Consider the following 19853-nt stretch of genomic DNA (forward strand, 5'->3'; position numbering starts at 1 on the left):
ACAATAGAATTCTTAAATATTTGCAACAATTTCATTGGCTACAGTTTCCTCTTATTCTGATCTGTTTCGAATTTCATTCATCTTCAAGTTTGTACAGAAAAATTTAACTTCACATTTATACATAAATTGTTTAGTGAATTTGTCACCTAAGAATTTATAAGATAGATAAATACTGCCATGGAAATGTCACTTTAAATGTCAATGTGTAACTTTATTAAACAATATTTCAATCTTTTCTCTACTCACACAAATCTGAATAAGCAAAATCTAAATGTGGATTTTTTGTTTTTGTTTACAGCAACATCTTTTGTTACTACAAGGTGGTGATGATTAATCGAGATAAGAAACATTAGAAAACACACGAATTTGACCAGAGATACGAGATAAACCGGATAGAGAAGAGTCATATTAGAGAAAATTAGGTGTTTTCTGGTCATCTGTAGACGATGATCTTTTAGGAGGGTCATCAGAACAATCAATGACGTTCAAAGCTTGCTTGCCTGGCTGTGATAAACACCATGAGGACTTCACAAATTTAGGACTTGGAGGTTCTTCAAAATTTACCATTTCTCTACATTTAAGGCATAGCGAGAGCAGAGGCTACCGATAGGGCAAACTCTCATCGGCTCAAAGATAGAGCATATCAGGGACTATGTGAGAAGTTTGAGGCGGACCCAGTTTTGGCAATGGCTTCTAAATACAGCTTAAAAGTTCTTAATTTGGTAAGTCGCCTGGAACGCCATTTTCAGGCGTACTCGGATGTCTCTGGAACAGAAAAAGGGATTGACGCCAAGGTGTATGATCCTACTCCAAGGATTGAGGTTTCGTTATTTATTTATGCAGGCAAAAGCATTTTTTTTTTTTTTTTTTAATCAAGCTAAATGCAATATTTATTTTTGCTTTTTGCTTAGGAGATCGTAAGACGTGGGATGTTAACTCCAGAATAGTCAAACTATCGGCCTTACGATCGAGAACAAAGAATTTAGCTACTTTGTATTGTGAGCTGATGCTAAATTCATTTATTAATTAAGAGAATAAAGAATATCAGTTCTTGACAGAAATAAGTCGAACGCAGTTTTGTTGGTGAATCGATGTTCCTAGGCGAAAGGTAGCGTTGAGCATATAAGAAGAGCAAAAGAAATAAACACCTTAAAACCAAGAAAGAGCTACCTGAAGTAGAAAAGCTCTAACTAGGCTTACATATTTTACTGAAATGTCAGCCTACTAAAAAGCGATGCTAATCAATAACCGAATATAACCGAATACTCCAGTATTTACTTGTTTATGGAACTCGTATTTATAATACAAGAGATAAATAAATAAAAATTACATTTAGAAGTATTCACTTCGTAATTAATGTATAATTCTTACATTTTGTAGTATGATTGTTACAAGAATACCTATAATTTGTAGGAGTTTGTTTCCTTATTCAGAAATTAAAAATTAAATTAGAAAGGTTTACTCAAAATTAAAAAAATAAGTTTCAAATTAAATATGTCATATAAAAATAAAAGTTTAGAAAAGCCATGTTATTAATATTATTGGTGTTCCTTTAATGACTGAGTTTAGCTATCGCTATCTTGTTTACGTCCATTTAAAAGAAACAAAATTACAAAAAGTAGACTTATTTGTCTATAATCAAATAAGGAGGTAACTTTTCAATTTCTGTGTTGTAACTTAAGCACTTACGTAATGTTTTTTTTTCAGAAAGGAATATCGATACTGATGTCTCTCAGTATTTTTTTTTTAAAAAAAAAAAAAAAAACACTAAATAAACAATGATACATAATTTAAAAATTTTAGAGGTGAGCTTAAACAGTTGACGCATTCCTTCTAACATTTTTACTGATTTAACTTAATATATTAAAAAAGGGTTACGTATTTTATAGTTTTCACGTGACAAAACATGTTTCTCATGTTATTTATACAATTACGAGTTCTTCTATTCTGCTTAAACGCAAATAATATCAGGTTATAGCAGTCTTGAGTGGATATATGTATGTTTTCTTTTTTTAGAAATATGGACGGAACCAACCAAATGCTCTGACCAAAATAAGAATCACTAAACTTTCTTTACCTATGTCTAAGTCCACAGTTTGAGAAATATGTTGTTTGCATTCAAACTAGAATTATTTTTTTAAACAATTATTTATATATAAGTCGAATAAGTACATCGAATTAAGTGCAAAGCCTTATTACGTTTAGTTCTATAGAACTGGTACAAGGGTTCCCCCTAGATTTGTTTTACTTCTAATCGTAAATTAATCTATTTAATTTTAAATACTTTTATATTACTTCAGGTGACTGAAATTTAGAGTAACCCGCCTACTATTTGATTTAATTATTCTAGTACCTACTTTAAGTTCATGTTTTTATTAATTAATAAACTTACGACTTGAAGAGTAGGTTACTTTTTTTAATTGAAAAGATAAGCCCACCTCTACTACTATGTTCTTTTAGTTATGTATATAACTCTCATTATACATATAAACTATGTAAAGTGCTAGGATTAATGTTTGACTTAAAAAGAATTTGTACATAAATGATAATAAGCTAGTGGATACGATTGATTGTGTTAATCTGGTAGCATGTGAACAAAAGATATTGGAAAGACTCCCTTAACTGTTGGATCGCGTTCAAGTGCGCCTTCTACCCAATTCTCATCGTCTGTTGATGATTTTGTGACAATGATGATATCACCTTCACGAAATGAGAGTTCATCTTCATTGTCAGCACGGCAATCATACAAAGCACGACATCTTGGCCTTGAAATAGGTTTCTCTTCCAAAGGGCAGTAAAAATATGGCTGTAACAAATGCGATTAACGTGAATACTAATAAGGAAAAGGTAAATAATTAAGAATGACTAGAAAAAAGGCTAATCTGAATGGGATTTTTATCCTAAAATTAACATTAAGATTAAACATACAAACATATTCTAATTCTAAACGAGTATATCTTATCTAGAATCTAACAACTAAATAAACAGCATTCCAAAACTTCTTAACAAACGAAAATTAAATATAGTTATATATATATATGTGTTATCAGAATTGGCGAAAAAACTTCATACTTAATTTTATAAATTTTGAAAGAATATTCAGTTTATTTTCAGCATACTAAAATGGCATTATTATGCCTAACCATTTCACAAATAAACCAACTTTAAAAGAATTCCAGAAGTAAATGAAACCTCTATTTCTTTATAGCAGTACAAAGAATGTGTCTAAACTAGAGAATCTATAAATTATGTCGCAATAAACCTGTGAACTAATTCTAATGAACCTGAGTCTCAACATATCAAATGCCGGTAAGGCTGCAAAAATGATTAGATTACAGTAAAACATCTAATGTGAATGAAAAACATTTTTCATGTTTACCTCTTGAGGCTACTTTAAGAATGATGTGTACGTGGGCAAACTGTGCAGTCTGAATTCACACAGTTAAAGAATGAAATAATAGCAGAGAAAAAAAAAATTGTCAAGAACATGTAGATTTTGTTAATGCTGCTCATAGCTTTGTAGCAAAGTAGTAAGTAGCAATAACTGTCAAAAATTAACGTTGAAAAAGTATTTTCTAAATTTCAACACTTTTTTTCCAATTAAAAATACAATTATTTAACCACAAAAATCGTTATATTTTTAATTTAGAAACAAATTCATTAACAATGTGAACTGAGACAGGTCAGATTTCCCTCTGTGATTCGAACCAGAGAGAGAATGTTTCACACGAATCTCTGAAACAAAACAAGTTGAGAAGTGGAATAGACGCAGCGGATGCTTTCTCGGGATGGGTGATGTGGATCAAACAATGGAGGAGGCGATCATTGTGTAGAAAGAGAGGAATACCGCGCTGTTGAGAATATGAGATGGAGAAGATGTCTGGTAGAGGATATTAGGGAAGCTGCAACAAGTTATCCAACTAGTCTCTTAGTCATATAAGTACTGTAATCCAGCTCGCTTAAGATTTTGAGCTTTTAAAAGAAAATACGTTTTATAGTACTTAAACTTTCTTGCAGGTAATTATAAAGGTAAATATAACCAACTTTCTGGTTTCTGGAAGAGTGAATAATTCGTAGGAAATGGAATAATTCCAGGAGAAATTCTTTAAGCAACACTCATGGCTATAATTCTGAGCTCAATTACGTTTTATAATTTTCAAAAATAAAATCAATACGCAAACTGTGGTAAGTGAAAGGGTGTGAGTTTGCACCAGATTTTTCTTTCTGCAAAATCAAAAGCATTTCTCACACATTCAAATTTTCATCAAAGACATGAAATGAATTTTAAATGAATAAAGTTAATGGAAAACACAAATCCTATTTTGAATTGCTTAGTTGTTTTAATTAAAAAGCGAAATGAAGAAGTAGTTATCTGGGTAACTATTTGGTAAATATCTGTTTCTTTCTTTTAACGTTAGCAATTTAAAAAAGCAAATTATTAAGAGTAATTATTACTTCGATTAGAAGTTCATCCTTCTAAAGACGTTTGGATATGTTCTAAATTTTGAAAATCTTTTCAAGATGGTTAAAGCAATATACGAAGTGAGTCTGCCTCATGATGTATGATCTAACGAAGTACCTTTATTCTGAACACTATCCTCTTATAGCCATTTTCTCAAAAAAGTAACTTTGGATAAAAATATTAAAAAATTATTAAATCGGATTTATCAAAAAAGTGATTACAGAACAGTCTTTTATATTTGTTGAGTTAAATAGTGAAAAACAAATTATAATTATAATAAATTACAATAAAAATGAGAAAAGAATTAGCACATTGGTTAGCGTACTACGCGGATATTTTGGGAATGAATCCAGATAGCCTATAGATTTTGTCTTCCTAAGAGTTTCTTACAGCTCGTTTGCTGTACAGTGATGAACAGTGTTGACAGTAACGAGAGATCACTGTCCGGACACTGGCATTGCACTGTTAAAAGCTCCGGGCACTACTGACGCGCCTTAAATTAGAAAAATCATAAGAAGAATGGGAAAACCTCCCATAAATTCCAAACATTTTTTACTAGAACTTCCTTTAAGAAAATTCCAAAATGCCTAAGTATTTTACTAAAAGAAAAATATTACTGTTTTATTTTTTAATTGAAATCTGACGAATTTTATCAATTAAACAAGAAAAAAAGAACTTTAAAGTTAAAATGCTACAACACTTACATGCTCATCTAAAAGTTGTAACATTGATATGTATTAATGCAAAGATGTACAAAAACCAAAAAACTAAAAAATAATAATGTTTTCAGAAGAGAAATAATTCGCTAAGTAAATAAGTGCACTTGATTCCCATCAGGGTTCATGGGTTTAAGCCCAACTAGCTTCTCTTCTTAGCAGTCTCTAAAATCTACAGTTCACTGTCTGACATGGTTCGTTATCGAGCTAAAAGAGAAATTTGATCTAGGAATAATTTTATGAATTTAACTTTAACTTATATGAATTATATATTAATATAATACTATTAGTTTTCCGAAAGAAAAGAATTTGTATGAAATACTTGAATACCTTGTTTTTTCAAGTTAACCACGAAAATTAATTCTTAAAAGTGACAACGTTCAAAGTATTCTTAATTGGCTACTAACCAGTAGTCTGTCTACATAAAATATCATAAGATAAAAACAAAATGAAAGCAAGCTGCCCGCTTTTCATATTAATCGCATTTTTTACCTGACCAAATCGGGACCGGCTGGCGCAGAATATAAACGAAAAGAAAACAAATAGAACTGGCAAATATTAACACATTTTAAATTCGAAAGATAAAGAATTCATTCAAATAGAAAATTATTTCTGAATTAGGAAAAAGAACAAGAAAGTAATAAATTTATACAATAAATCTTAGAAACTAAAGTAATGATGAACAACAACAGTTCTTTAATGAGATGAAAGTAGACGAAGAAAGATTTATCCCAATACACCAGAATGACTAAAAAAGTAGAATACCGTAACTGTAACATCTTATAATTTGGCAACTGAGAGAATTTCTATTAGTAAAAATAATTTAATAATACTAGAAAGAAATTTAAGGAGTTAAGATTAGAATTGTACGTTGAAATCAGCTGCTCCGTTCTCATAAGTATAAACTTAGCAATTTAAAGTGGGCTAATTTGTTATTTTTAATTTATCAGAAAAAAAAAAAATGTTTTATAATAAAGCATTGTAAATCATGCTTTAATAACAACATAGTAAGTATTATGATAAAACAATAGGTTAAAATTAAAAAAATAAAGCAGAAAAGAAAAACGAAAATATAAAAACAATAAGTACAAGTGGATGCGGTTTTCCACATGCACTAATACAAATAATTTGTAATAATCAGACCAATGGTAACAAAAATGTATGGAATAAACTACGAGCCAAAAAAAATGCATCACTCAGAAGATACCAAGACTTGAAACTTCACAATTTATTTATATTAACCGAAGTAGTAAATAAAAAAGAACACTTTTTGGAAAACATAGTTTATTATGAAGGTTTAATTCAATGAAATCATCTAGTACGAGAGATTTTCTAGAATGTTCGAGAAAATACGGTATTGAACTTCCTCATAAATTTTCATCGTAAACAGAAAATTTACTCAATACTACATTATATTCACGCATTGACGCCCTACTTCAATAAAACATAATTTACGATAAATCCCAAGATTTGTTCATTCTAAATGAAGGCAATGATTTCCTTTACATCTGGTTTATAATATGCTGTATATAGTGGCTTCAAGTATGCCAAAAAAGTAAACTGCACAGATAAGGTTACAATAAAAGTAAATTACTAACATTTACACATTTTCGAATCTAGTTCTGAAGAGCTTTTATAAGAAATAACAGATCAATTTGTTTGATTTTGTTACATTTGTTTGCAACTATGTAACTTATATTGTTGCATACGGTGTATGTAACCAATAACAACCGGAACTTAAAAACAAAATTACACTAAGTTGAAATTTGATATTTCATTTAGGTGCTCCCAAACTAAGCCAAAATAAGGTTTGATTCAAAAATCACATAACCAATTTTGAGTTTTTTTTTTAAATTAATATTTTTTTGAAAACGGTTTCAAAGATTTTCTTCAAACCTTGATGCCATAATTATTAAAAAGAACTACAACTTTTATTTGAAACGTTTTTCCAGGAAAATTCAATTAGTTGTACTTCAAGAAGAGAGTTTTGCCTATTAACTGCCATTTTTAAATATTGAACCATCTTGCCACTTTAATTCTATAAAGGATCAAATGTGGAAATAATTTTTTTAATTTGAAGAAAATCGGCTGATCAAAAGAGCGACTTTTGATGCCTTGATTTTTCAGTATTTTTAGATTTTCTCAAAAATAGCTCCAATCACTTTCTTCAAACTGTGTTGATATATATACATATAACATTTACTTCAAAAAGTTTTATTAAGAATACTTATTAAGAATAGCTAGTTATGATGTAATGATGTACAGTAACACAATAGTGACTAATTTGAACTGTTAGTCACGAGAATTCAAATTTCTAGATATACTGTTTGCTATTGTTATTGTGTTGTTCATAAATGAGATTCAATTTGGTGAATTAAGAGTCTTCCCCAGTCTTACAACTCATCCCCCTCCAAGGTAACATTTTTTTTTGGACATCCCCTTCCATTTACATCTTAGGTATTTATTTAGGTTTATGTAAGAAAGTTGTGAAAGTTTCAAGCCTAGAGCTTTACTTCTTGCAAATAGTGGAATATATTGTATATATAGATATATATATTTTTTTTCTCGCAGTTTATATATGTGTGTGAAACAATATAGTAACAAAAAAAAAGGTTAGAGAGACAGTTCCAAGCGAGGACAATAAACAATTACATCGAGTGTTACCTCGTTTTCCTCAGGATAGCTTTCTAGCATTGTGCCTTCAGATTTCTTCTGTAAACAAAATTTATTCATCATAACTGTCACCACTGAGTGAACAAATGAAAGAAAAGAGAAGGATGCCTCATAATGTAAACTACTTGTTTTCGTCGTTAATAATATTTTTAGGGAACAATTAAAAATATATGAAAGTAAACAAAATATAATAAAACAGATTGTTTGATTCTTTTACTTCAGACACAATGAAATGAGAAATCGAGCAGGAAGTGCAAATGGTTAAAATGCCAATTATAAAGGAATAACTATTTCTTAATAAGTCCTAGTTGGTTAATCCATACCAAAAACAAAGCATAACACATTTCCGAACAGAAATTATTTAAAAAAAAGAAAAGGAACAATCACAATAAAAATAATAAAGACTCCTAAAAAAGAAAACCAACAACAAAAAAGTGTACTTCTAGAAAATGAAAAGCAAAAGTTCAAATCAAGGAATGCAAACAAAAAAATGAAAAAAAATTATGAATTAGAACTAATTTTACAAGATAAAAACATAAAAATCTTGTATATGCCTATTATTACGCTAATATTTTACAATTAACTTCTCTTTTTACTACTTCTATTTTGCTGCCAAAATAACTTTTTGCTTCAATTTCAAACATTCGTTTTTTTTTTTTTAATGGAAATTTTTTGTTTCGTTTCAACTTCAATTACTTCTTTGTTACAGTTAAAGTAACTAATTTAAAAAAATTCTACCTTTCTAGGTGGTGGTACCGGATTAGATGAATCAGCATGATCGGAGGTGAGCGACGCGATGCTCTCAGTCGATTGTCCATTTGAAAGTCTTGGAGAAGGTGCAGGCGGAGGTGGACCTCTTGGTCTTTGAATGATTGTACCTTTTATGGAAAATAATTTGTTAAGTAGCAGCAACATATTTGAGATGTATTTATTAAAGCAAAATTATTCTACTAACAGTCCTTTCTCTTAAAATAAATATAAAAATATCGAAGACGGCATGGTTCAAAGAAAATCGTCTTAGACTTCAGATAAAAACTGTAAATCTAAATAAGTGTGTGAATTTAAAGATAGTTAAGTTTCTTCTTTCTCTTCATTAATTTCTGTGGTGGTACAGAGGAACCTTGGGCCTTCTTTTGTAAATCTCCCCAACTTTTGCCTCCATTATTGCACACCCTTCCGACCCAAATCCTTCTCCTTACTATTGATCCATCTCAAATGCCGTCTTCGCGTGCACCTTTTGGGATGCCCTCCACATGCTTGCCTCGGACAACTCTCTTTCCCACTCCTTTCGGAGCAGCTGAGCCAAATAATGGAGCCTAGCAATCTCAGTTCTCACCCACAGATTTTTTTTCTCGTACATACACCCTCTTTTATTCTTGGGCCAAAGATAGTCTCTTAGCACTTGGACCTACCAACAATTCAGATATGGTCTGACTAGTAGTCAGAAAATTAATCTATCACGTAGCGCCCCTCAAAACCCAATATATCATTTGTCATATTTAGAGAGCTGAAATTGGTTCGCCACCGACTTATCATCAATTTTGGCCAAAATACTCAGAATATCTTCCGATAGCAGAATAAATTTATTTGTAGGGGAAAAAAATTTCTCAGTGCAATTGGCTTTTTAAATTAAGTAAAATCAACACCCACCTGTCTTATCTATTCCTGTTGATTTCAGGGTTGGCATTTCCCCAGGAGGTATTACTAACTTGGCACCAGCTGAAACGAGAATGGGAATGAATTATTAATTCAAGTTCTACTATTTTGAATGATTTTAAGATATTTGAGTATATGTACATCATTTGGAAAAAAGGCTAAATTTATTTATAATTAGAAAATATGAAATATCAGTATTACCGAGATGAATGCCTCTAGTTGAGTCAGTAGATGGAGATCTTTTATGATGATTAAGAGTATGATAGGATGGATTAGGATCCGATGGGCTACGAGAATGACTAGTAGGTAGTGTTGAATAATTATACTGTTGTGATGCTGCGGATGTTGGAGGTGGCAACGGTGCAGCTCTTTTTTTAACGCTACCTAGAGTTCCCATGTCTGCAAAAATTAAAATCTGATAACCCCACACAACAAATATTCAAAATATAATGATCTCTAATTGTAATTGACTTTTTTTTTTTATCATGCAATTTTCTTTGAATATTCATTTGCTCTAAAAGTGAATATTATTAAAACACAACATACTTTGTTGATGCGCACTTGAAGGTTTTTTAGAGTGAGGTACAGGTGGAGGTGGCATCTGTTGGGTGACCCTGAAGCTGCCAGACTTAAGAGAATCACAAGTCGAAGAACGAGATCTCATGTTTACTGGGGATTCCGCATAACTTGGAGGTCGTGATGCACCTTTTCTCTCAGGAGTCACGCAACCATTCTGCACATTTGCCAACAAATGCTACTCATAAAGAAAAACAACTACTCTTTTTTCAATACTATATAAAATTAAAAAAAAAAACACGACACGTACAGAGAAAAATAATAATAAATAATACAAAATAGTACAACACCTAATTACAACTTACTCTATCCTCAATGATGGTATCATCGTCGGAGAAATCAGTCGATCCATCATCATGCGAGAGATTCCAGTCTATATTTATATTTTCAAATAATGTTTTTTGCCTTTGTAACGCATGCCTTATCTAAACATAAAATTTTTGTTTTTAAGTAATCCTATTTTCTTTGATCGTAAGGATTATTTTTGACTCACTTTTTTATTGCAAATCTAACGAATTTAAGAAGAATGCAATATGAAGTCGTCACCTTTTTACTTTTATTTCTGAATTAAATGTAGTCGAAGAAATTGAATTTTTATTGAATGATAAACTGAACCTGATACTCGAAAACCGTTAAAAACTTGTTAGTATTTCACTTATTTATTGAATATTAGAAAAAATAAATAAATAAATAAAAGCCGGAGGCCAAAACAGGAAACCCACAGGGAGAGCGTTTGTCATTTAGTTCTGTTAACATTCAACTTTAGCAATATGAGTGATATGTTTAAAATTTATTTAAAGTATATCAATACTTTATATATTACTTCAGACAGTATTTTTATCTTAATCAACTTTTAATTAAAAAAATCGAGTTCAAGAGAGATTAAAGCTGTTGAAGTTGATTAGTACGAGAGTCACATTTGATTATACTTAAAGCTAAGGTTTAAAGTAGAGTTGTAAAGTGATTTACTGTATGTTCAGAAAATTCTTACGTTCTACCAAATCTTTGTTTGTATTTTATTCCCTTAAGTGAGCAAATTTTAAGTAAAACAATAATAAATAGAATATTTACACAGATTTTCGAAAGTTTGTCACTTCATAACTTTAAAATAATATTAATAATGCTAGTTGCTTTTCTTAATAAGTTGTTTTGAGCGTACACTGTTCTAGATAAATCATTATATATCACTTACTAACTTACCAATTCTTCACAAGCTCTATGACCTCTCTCTTGTGCGATATCAAGAGGAGTTTTATCTTGAGCATTATGTAAAATTGGATCCGCACCCGATCTTAAAAGTAATTTCATGCACTCTACTTTATCATGTAATGCAGCCATGTGTAGGGCACTTTCTCCACCTCTGGAAAATTAAGTTTAAAAAACATGATTATTGCATGATTAATGATGTGTTTAGACAAGGTTGGTTTAAAACTTTAGTTTCTGAACTAAAAATAAAACTAACAATATAAAGAAAATTCATAAAACGATAGATTTTTATGACCAGAAGTTTTTCGGTGAAGAAATAAGATTGATGAGAAATTCTCGGTAATGTGGAAATCCATCGTAATACATTACTTAGGATTAGGTGCTAATAATTTACTTTAGACATTCCCTTAAAACCTAGAAATGAGTGAAAAGGAGCTAGTTTTTCTTTCTTTTTTATACATATGTTTGCCAAGTAATAAAGTTAAAAGCATATTAATTTGTTTATTTCCTCAGTATCAGAAGGCTTACTTTCACTCGTAGGTGACATGATGATGGCAAGTAGAAAATACCATGGAGAGTTTTTTTTAAAAAAAGTTACTAAATGCGAAAGAAGATCTCCAAGAGCAAACTGTAATTGATTCTAAATTATATTCCAAAAACTTACTTGTCTCCCACAATTGTTGTCTGTTTATCGATCGCTCCGGCAGGCATATTTTGTATAAGGAAGTCCACCAAATGTAATGAATTGCCCATTTCTCTTATCACAGCTAAGTGAAGAGCAGTTTCTCCACAATCCTACAATTGAAAAAAATAAAATAAATTAAAGCTATTCTCAAGATAAATGTCGGAATTTAAAACTATGAAGTTGAACGGTCAATTTATAAGCAATGCTATCTATAATTATCTACAACATTCCCTCGTTAACCAATTGTTCTTATTACGCATCCAAGTCCAATACTACCAAACAAGTCCCAAGTTTTATCATTTGTAGTTTTCTGTCTCTTTATTGATCACATAAACATCACAAATGGAATTTTCTATATAATTAGCCAGATTACTACTAAATCTAAAATCATATTAAAACATTTTCTTCAATCATACCGAGGTGGGAAGAGATGCTCCTAAATCAACGCCTTCTGCAAAAACTTGTAATAAATGATATAAATTCTTATTGTTCACAGCATGCTCTAAATCGCTTAGAAGTTCATGCTCATCAGCATAAGAATGCATTGCATATTTCTTTTCTACATATTTCGCTCGAATAAATTCATAACGTTCCTCCCTGAAAACATTTAAAGTAAAATAAAACATAAAATGAATTAATCAATATCTTTAGGAGGAACAGAATTAGAAAAGATAAGAAGAAGAATACATTGTACTAGAAGGTGTTGGTTTGTTATTTGCGTGTAATGTTGCCTCCATAACTTCGTTGAAACCCTGATTGGTCATGTTTCTTGCTAGTAACAATTGTGACGTTCCAATATGGTCTAAAGTCAAAGACTGTATTCTAGAGATGTGAACGCCCAAATCTCGGTGTATACCAGAACATTCAATACAGACAACCACACCGAAATTAATGCACAGCCAAGTAGTATCTAAAAAATAAATAAATAAACTCTAATGACATCCTTCATAACACAAACATAAAAATTTAAACTTGTTCTTTATCTTATTACTAGTAAGAGGGAGTACTCTGATGAGAGAACCTTGAATTGTACGAAGCATGTGGAAAATTCAATTTTTCGTAGATGTTCTATCAGAAACCAAATCAATTTCAAATTATTAGCTTACTGTAGAAAGGTTTTAAAGATTTTTTTAAAATTTTTCTAGCACGCGTTAAGAAACTGATGTTCAATCAGAACCAAAATTCTAATCTAAGTTAAGAGTACCTGAATTGTAAATAAGCATTAAATAATGACAAACCAATACGTAATTGATGACTAATTGTCTGATAGAACTGACCTCAAGTTATATTTCACACATGCTGTATTTGTCAACTTTATATTGAAAAATTATGAATAAAAACAATGGAAAAAGCAAAGCAACAATTAAAACTATTTTAATTTAAATAAACAATCCTCTCCCTCATAATTTCTTTTACCATTTTGGCATCCGCTTATCAATTTATAGACAATATAACCTCTCCTTAACTTGTACCATCATTCTTCATTATGGTTATCAAACAGCGCTTGGAATCAATAATTATCAAACGAAATTATTTATACAATTGCTAATCAAAGAGATGTAAACAAAGGCTGTATTCTCCTTTCCTTCAGTAAATGGTCAGATTATTTTTACAATAATGTTGTTATTACAATCTGGTAACTTAATACTGGTTACTTAACAATTACTATGTAACAGTCAGAATTAGGTAGTGACTTGTTCGTAAGTGCTGATTAAATACATATATATATATATATATTTAATATATATATAAGTCGTCCAATTTCTAAGGTAAGGATGATGATTTTTTTTGTTTATCAACACCAATAGTTGCCGCTCGAGAGTTGTAAAATAGAGAGGGCTTTTCAATTCGTATTACAAAGTATTGGTTTAAAAATTTCCAGAAAGGAATTATAAGTAAAGAAAAACAAGATCGAGCTATCCACGGTTCCTTTTCACCTTAGTGTTTAAAGAGAAGCTGTAGCACTACAACACGCACACAAAATTAGCTGGTTTGTTTAGAAGTGTCTTATCTACCATAAATAGGCATTTACATGTCTACTTTTTTAACTCACGAAAGTAAAACATCCAAAATCGCAGACTTTTATTGCAGTTCTTTAATTAACACAAATGTAAAAATGTAATTTGCCAGAATTTTAATAATTAACAGAAAATAAAAGCAGGACATAAACATTTAGTCAGCAATGTAAGCGTAAGCCTTCTAATAAAATATTTTTTTCTTGTAATTCTTTTTATGAAAATTTATTTTAAGGAGGGGTTTTGAAGAGTATCGCTTTTTTCAAGAGTTTTTTTATTACAATGAACTGAAAAGCATACTAGATTTAGTAAAGATTCTACACTTTGAAGAAAACCGTGCTAATTGTAGTAAGACAAGGAGTAAAAATGTTTACATTAGAAAGGATTTTGAATAATAATGACAGTACTGACCGTTCTGTGAATTACAATCGCAGCATCTATCATTAGATGGTAACCGTTGAACATGTCTAATAATTGCTTGTTGTAATTCTAAAAGACTTGGATTTGTAGTAGCACCACCTCCGACAGATTTACCTCCGTCATCAAACGCTCTGAGCAATGCACCCTCTTTACAGTTCACTAATACAGACATCCAAGCACGCTGATCATTTTCATCTTCAGCTTGAAAATGGTATGTCCGATTGTCTACACATAACAAATGAAAATAAATGAATACTAAGGGGAAAAATTAAATGTTTTGATAAAGAAACGTAGTTAACTCCTATTTAATTAAGTGTATTAAAATATAGAATCCATCTAAATAGAGAATCTATATTAAGTACAAACAATGAGGCGTTCTTAGCGCATTTTTATGCACATCGTGATTTAAAGGACAACAATGATAGAACAACTCTAACTTCCTCTTTTTCAATTTTAATGTGTGCTGAATGTGACGATTATTTAGAATAAAGGGTATAATAAAAATAAATCAGAAAAATTATTTGGAATAGTTTTAAAATAAAGGGCCTATTTATTACTTTTTAACGAGAGGTACTAAACATTTCATCACTATTTTAACAAAGAAATTGTAATGAATGAATGACCAACTTAAGATTCTGTAACATCTAATAAATTCCAAACATTATTAATGAAAATTTAATGCAGTAAAATTGCTTAAATTATATAAAATTTGAATAAAAAACTAACTTTTTCGATCGTATTTAAATGGCTGAAATAACGAACTTAACTATGAATGAATTGTAGGATACTAGCTGACTTGTATACCTCTTGTCGTTTAATCAACTCTTACACTTGTGCTCAAATTTTAGTTATTAAAACCTTGAGGTAGGTCAGTAATATAAGAGTTTAGTAATAATAGTCTTAAGAGGAAGCCTCACTTGCATGGGGCAAATTTCCTCTCTGAAGATGCGTAGCATCGAGACCTCCAAAAATCAAAACTCTACCTAAATTTTCGAATGAAGTGCATTCGTTTGCAATACTTTTCCATAGTAGGAACAAAATGACGTTTAAAGGTTACTTAGGGAACCCCTAATCCTTTCTTCCTACCAAATTTGATCAAAATCAGGCTAAGATTTACAGAGTTATTAGTAATGAAGTTTTAGAGGGGCCTTACATAAATAGGGCTAATTCCACTACAAGATACCCAAAAAGACAATTTACAAGAAATTCCAAATCGAATGACAAGTCATCAGTTCATACGTTTAAGCGCTAGGTTTTTAAAAAAAAAAGTAACAAGAAAAAATGTAAAAATGTTATATTTATTCATTTTGGGCAACTTTTTTTCTCGTAATCTATTAAATCTACGAGTTGCAAAAAATTACTCTTGTAAACGAGAATATTCCCTATATTTTAAAGAAAATTTAGAAATTTTATTTTTTATAGAAAAAGAGACAAAAATTGTCAAATTTGGGTGCTTTTCACCCAGTGTTAAGTTAGTTTAAGTGCCATAGACAGAATGTTTGGCACTTTCAGCAAAGGCTCCCTCAATAACAGAGGTGTATCAAGCGGTTAGGTCACCTTTCTTATCACACTCAATAGCTTATCAAAAAATGATTGCTAAGGCGGTAGTGGAGGCGCAAGATTATGTATGTTCCAAAGATTTCTCTCACTTTCTGAATTGAAAACATTCAACGTAATGCCCAAAATAACAAATACGCTTTACTTTACTATCATATTTTTCCGAGAAAAAACAGCGAGATATTTTACGCATGAAAAATACTTAACTCTTTCATTTTTATAAATTGATAATATAAAACAAATCACTTACAAGAAATAAGGTCAAAGCATCGCTTATCATCAGGTACTAATTTAATTTGACAGGTGAGTAGATTAACTCTGGTCGGTGGTTTGCTCTCGTCACCATGACAAATGTCTAGAAATCCGTCAGCCTGTACACAACATCTTCTTTTCTGCCATACTCTCCTCATTTTACCTTCTGATTTCTTTAAAAGATGTCCAGTTCTCGTCAATCCAGCACCTTTGTCACCTTGCAGCTGATGTAAAGAATAACCAGCACCTTTTTCTGGTGTGTGTCCCATCTGAAATTTTTTTGGAGATTACCAAACCAAGAAAGAGGAATTCAGAATTGAAATATGATCAACAGATAATCAAGTATGATGATTTTAAAAGCATAAATCAAGGAATTTATAAATAGGGAAGGGTTCTTTTTTTGAATGATTAAAAAAAAATTCAAGTATTAAGCTGAATTGGTCGCAGTAAAAACTACGAGAGGTTTCAGAAAAATTAAGAGATAATTTAGAATTTTAGCAGGAATGACTAACATTAAATAATGACGATGATAATATGTCATTATTATATATTATCATATTATATTATCGTCCATACAATTTTTAACTTGAACGATTTTTCCTGTTTTCTATTTAAAAAAAATATATATTTGAAAATTTATGGCCATATTATGTAGAAGTATTTTTATTTCCAAACAAAAATTTAATGAATAACTTAAGGAAAATAGTATGAAAAACACAATACTTATCCTGAATTAAACAGTATTATCTAAAAACATTATTAATATGATAAGATAATCTCAATTTCAACAACAGAATGCTAAGTAAATATGTTGCAAATTACTTTACGAGATATATTCATTTTAGAACTAGCGGCTAATAAAATAAATATTTTGAATTTTTACAAAACTTTAAAAAACATTGTAAGCATTTAACGTTGACGTTTACGTTAATCATAAAAGTAAACAATAGGAAGTTTTTCGTTGTTTCTATGAAGAAAATCTGATAGGGAAACCAAGTAACTCGTACACATAAATAATTAAAGCGAAAAAATAAAAAAGCAAAGCAAAAAAAAAAATCTGAGTATCAAGGAGGAGTTTAATAAATGTAAAAACAAAAAATTATAGCGATTACGAAAAACAAATAAAGAAATTACTAATATTAGCAAAAGGTGAAAAAATCTTGTTTTTAACATTGGTTTAATCGTTTACTTACTATTAAATCCGAAAAAGTGACATCATATCTAATCGTAAAAGTTGTCCTCACAAGAATATCAAAAACAAATACAATTAAGTCAAAAAAAAACATTCATGACTTTCTCACCCCAATTTATGTGAGAAAATTTTCATTAAAACATTTTGTGCTAAAAATCGCTGAAACCCACAAACTTTTTGTATTTACTTTAAAGTGGATTTCACAAATTTTTGTTTTTTCAATTTTCTCTTTAAATTTGGAAATCCATTAAATATTTCATTGATATTGGTATCATTATGAGGCCGCTCACTAACATTTTTGGAAATTTAAGCCACTTCTGCGTAAAAATCGTAGCGTTTTGAACCTAGAAAATTCTCAAAAACTGAAAAATGATTAAATGAAGCTGCACGTTTGGTTGGTTGATTTTGTCCAAAAGCTTATCACTGGGTCTCACGGTAGTACCGATTCGAAATATCAAATTTGAAATGAATGCGATTTCACGTGTTGGTTACGATACTCATTCATACGTAAAATGTACACAAAGGAGACGATACGCAGAAATTTATAAAATTACATTATTTCGGACTGAGGGTACCTCAAAACAGATTTGTAAATTAAAAACCAAAAACTAACTCAGTGGATGTTAGAGAGGGGGGAAGAGAATATAAAGGTAAATAATATTAATAATGCAATAACAAAATTAGATTGAATAAAAAATAAAAAACTGAATATAAATAAGCGAAATAAAAATTAAAAAAGGGATATGTACATCAGCTGATGGTACCTCCTTTTCCATTCCTGGAGAGCTCCTCAAAAGTGTTCTTAATTCTGTTAATCTTCTCCTTTCTTCATCCTGTTTCTGTCGAACTTTTTGTAATTTTACTGACAAGTCTGCCACATAACTCCCAAAATGTTCTATTGTTTTTAGTCCATCTTGAAAATAACTAAAAACGAATGAAACAATTTATTTGCCTAAAAATTTTATATGTACTTTTAAGGTAAAACGAAACGTCTACAAAAATGTAATCTCGTTACATGGTGATTAATCATACTTAAACTTACATTAAAATTAAACGTAACAATAATACTCATAAGTATAAATTAAAATGAAAAAAAAAGACAAGCTTACTTGGTTTGTGCATGATAGTACTCAACTAAATGCTGGAGAAGTTCTATACCCTTTTTGGTTTTTATTTCGTTCACTTTTATTAAGTACTAAAACAGAAGACAAATACTGCTTGGGCATCTTCAATATTTGATAACAATTTCATCAATACGACACAAATTGTGTACGCACCTCACACATTTGCAACTGAAACAGTCTCCTTTCTTTTTCCATATCATCTGCGATCTCTGCAGATGTCACCTCTGAACGAATTAATCCAGCTTCTTTGGCTTGTTGTTTTTTCTCTTTTTCAATCTTCGCATACTTTGCTTCGTATTCTTTCCATGCTCGATCAAAAGGTCTTTTCAAGTCTCCTTTAACCCCGCGAAGATCACCTTTCAGTAAACTTTCTAATGGGAACATTACTATATTGTTTACGTTCTGCATCTAAATCCCATCACAAATATTTTGTAAGTAAAAAACAAAAAATTTAAGTGTAACAGACTACATATTATAGAGTATCGATTACTCTTCATACCAATGTTTTCATCAATGCAGATAATTCTTTTGTAACTACTGCAAACTTAAGAAATGCAGCGGCTATGTCTGGTTCTTGGTCTTTTGACAGCGCGTTTCCACCCAGTCTCTCAAGTATCCGAGCGAAGTACATTTCGTTATCCACATGCGCTAGTAATTCGATTAAAATTTTTATTACAAGAACATCAAAGATTAACGAACAAAATACTTTTATACATTATTTTTACTTACAATTTCCGGAATTATGAATGGCTTTTATTGCCTTCCTCATTTTTGAAAGACCGTCACGGTCAAAATCTAGTGTCTAATAAGTTATAACATTATTAACCAATTAAGGATATTTATACGGATGTATATGATTTTGCATCATCTATTAAAAACATAAAATCCTTACCTCTTCTAAATTTGATATTGTTTGTCTGCATTGTGGCATACGAGATACAAATGTTGAAGTTGTTGGAGAATTATAATCCTCCCTGGTTTCTTCAACAAATTCATTCACACCGATAAGACCAGGCATTGCGAACGGGGTAGATACAGAAACAAATTACCAACCGACACTACCGAAGAGAAGTATTAAATGACATTTACCAAATATATTAAAAATAAACAAAACGATAAACTATCTCTACTGCACTTGTCATCCATCTTGTCCTCATAATGTTTACTGTGCTTCCTCAATTTCTTTCATCTCTTATCATCTTGCAGGGAATTAAAACATTTTTTTGTCCGCCAAGTTGGAATATTTTGCATTTTTATAGTTAAAACTACAGTATTAAAAAAAAAACTGAAATCATATTTATGTATATTTTGTAACATAG

General features: G+C 30.4%; 1 protein-coding gene across 7 annotated transcripts; it reads right to left on the reverse strand.

Moving 5' to 3' along the window:
* Positions 1 to 1755: 1755 nt before the first annotated feature.
* Positions 1756 to 19852, reverse strand: Asap (ArfGAP domain of ASAP). 7 transcript variants are annotated; one of them, XM_074135833.1, is made up of 19 exons: positions 19427 to 19852; positions 19264 to 19336; positions 19034 to 19182; positions 18688 to 18942; positions 18520 to 18605; positions 18175 to 18334; positions 16217 to 16487; positions 14401 to 14634; positions 12662 to 12884; positions 12391 to 12571; positions 11954 to 12084; positions 11284 to 11443; positions 10389 to 10508; positions 10054 to 10261; positions 9709 to 9906; positions 9502 to 9570; positions 8590 to 8729; positions 7843 to 7890; positions 1756 to 2806 (listed from the first exon to the last, which is right to left on the reverse strand). In XM_074135833.1, the coding sequence occupies exons 1-19, from the start codon at positions 19550 to 19552 to the stop codon at positions 2576 to 2578; spliced, it is 3063 nt and encodes a 1020-aa protein (XP_073991934.1). In that variant the 5' UTR covers positions 19553 to 19852; the 3' UTR covers positions 1756 to 2575. The 7 variants fall into 7 exon arrangements, with proteins under 7 accessions (XP_073991934.1, XP_073991932.1, XP_073991936.1 ...); XM_074135831.1 differs by having other exon boundaries at positions 18160 to 18334; XM_074135835.1 differs by having other exon boundaries at positions 10054 to 10240; positions 19427 to 19851.
* Between the last annotated feature and the right edge of the window lies 1 nt (position 19853).

The sequence above is a fragment of the Rhodnius prolixus genome, unplaced genomic scaffold, assembly GCF_049639745.1.
Source record: "Rhodnius prolixus isolate KJV_2025 unplaced genomic scaffold, Rpr scaffold_5, whole genome shotgun sequence".
Classification (NCBI taxonomy): domain Eukaryota; kingdom Metazoa; phylum Arthropoda; class Insecta; order Hemiptera; family Reduviidae; genus Rhodnius; species Rhodnius prolixus.

Coding starts and splice junctions, on each gene's coding strand:
- Asap (XM_074135831.1), bottom strand. CDS start 19,552: ATGCCTGGTCTTATCGGTGTGAATGAATTTGTTGAAGAAACCAGGGAG. Junction 18,335..18,519: donor TACTATCATGCACAAACCAA/GTAAGCTTGTCT, acceptor ATTCGTTTTTAG/TTATTTTCAAGATGGACTAA. Junction 10,509..11,283: donor ATAGAGCTTGTGAAGAATTG/GTAAGTTAGTAA, acceptor TTTTATGTTTAG/ATAAGGCATGCGTTACAAAG.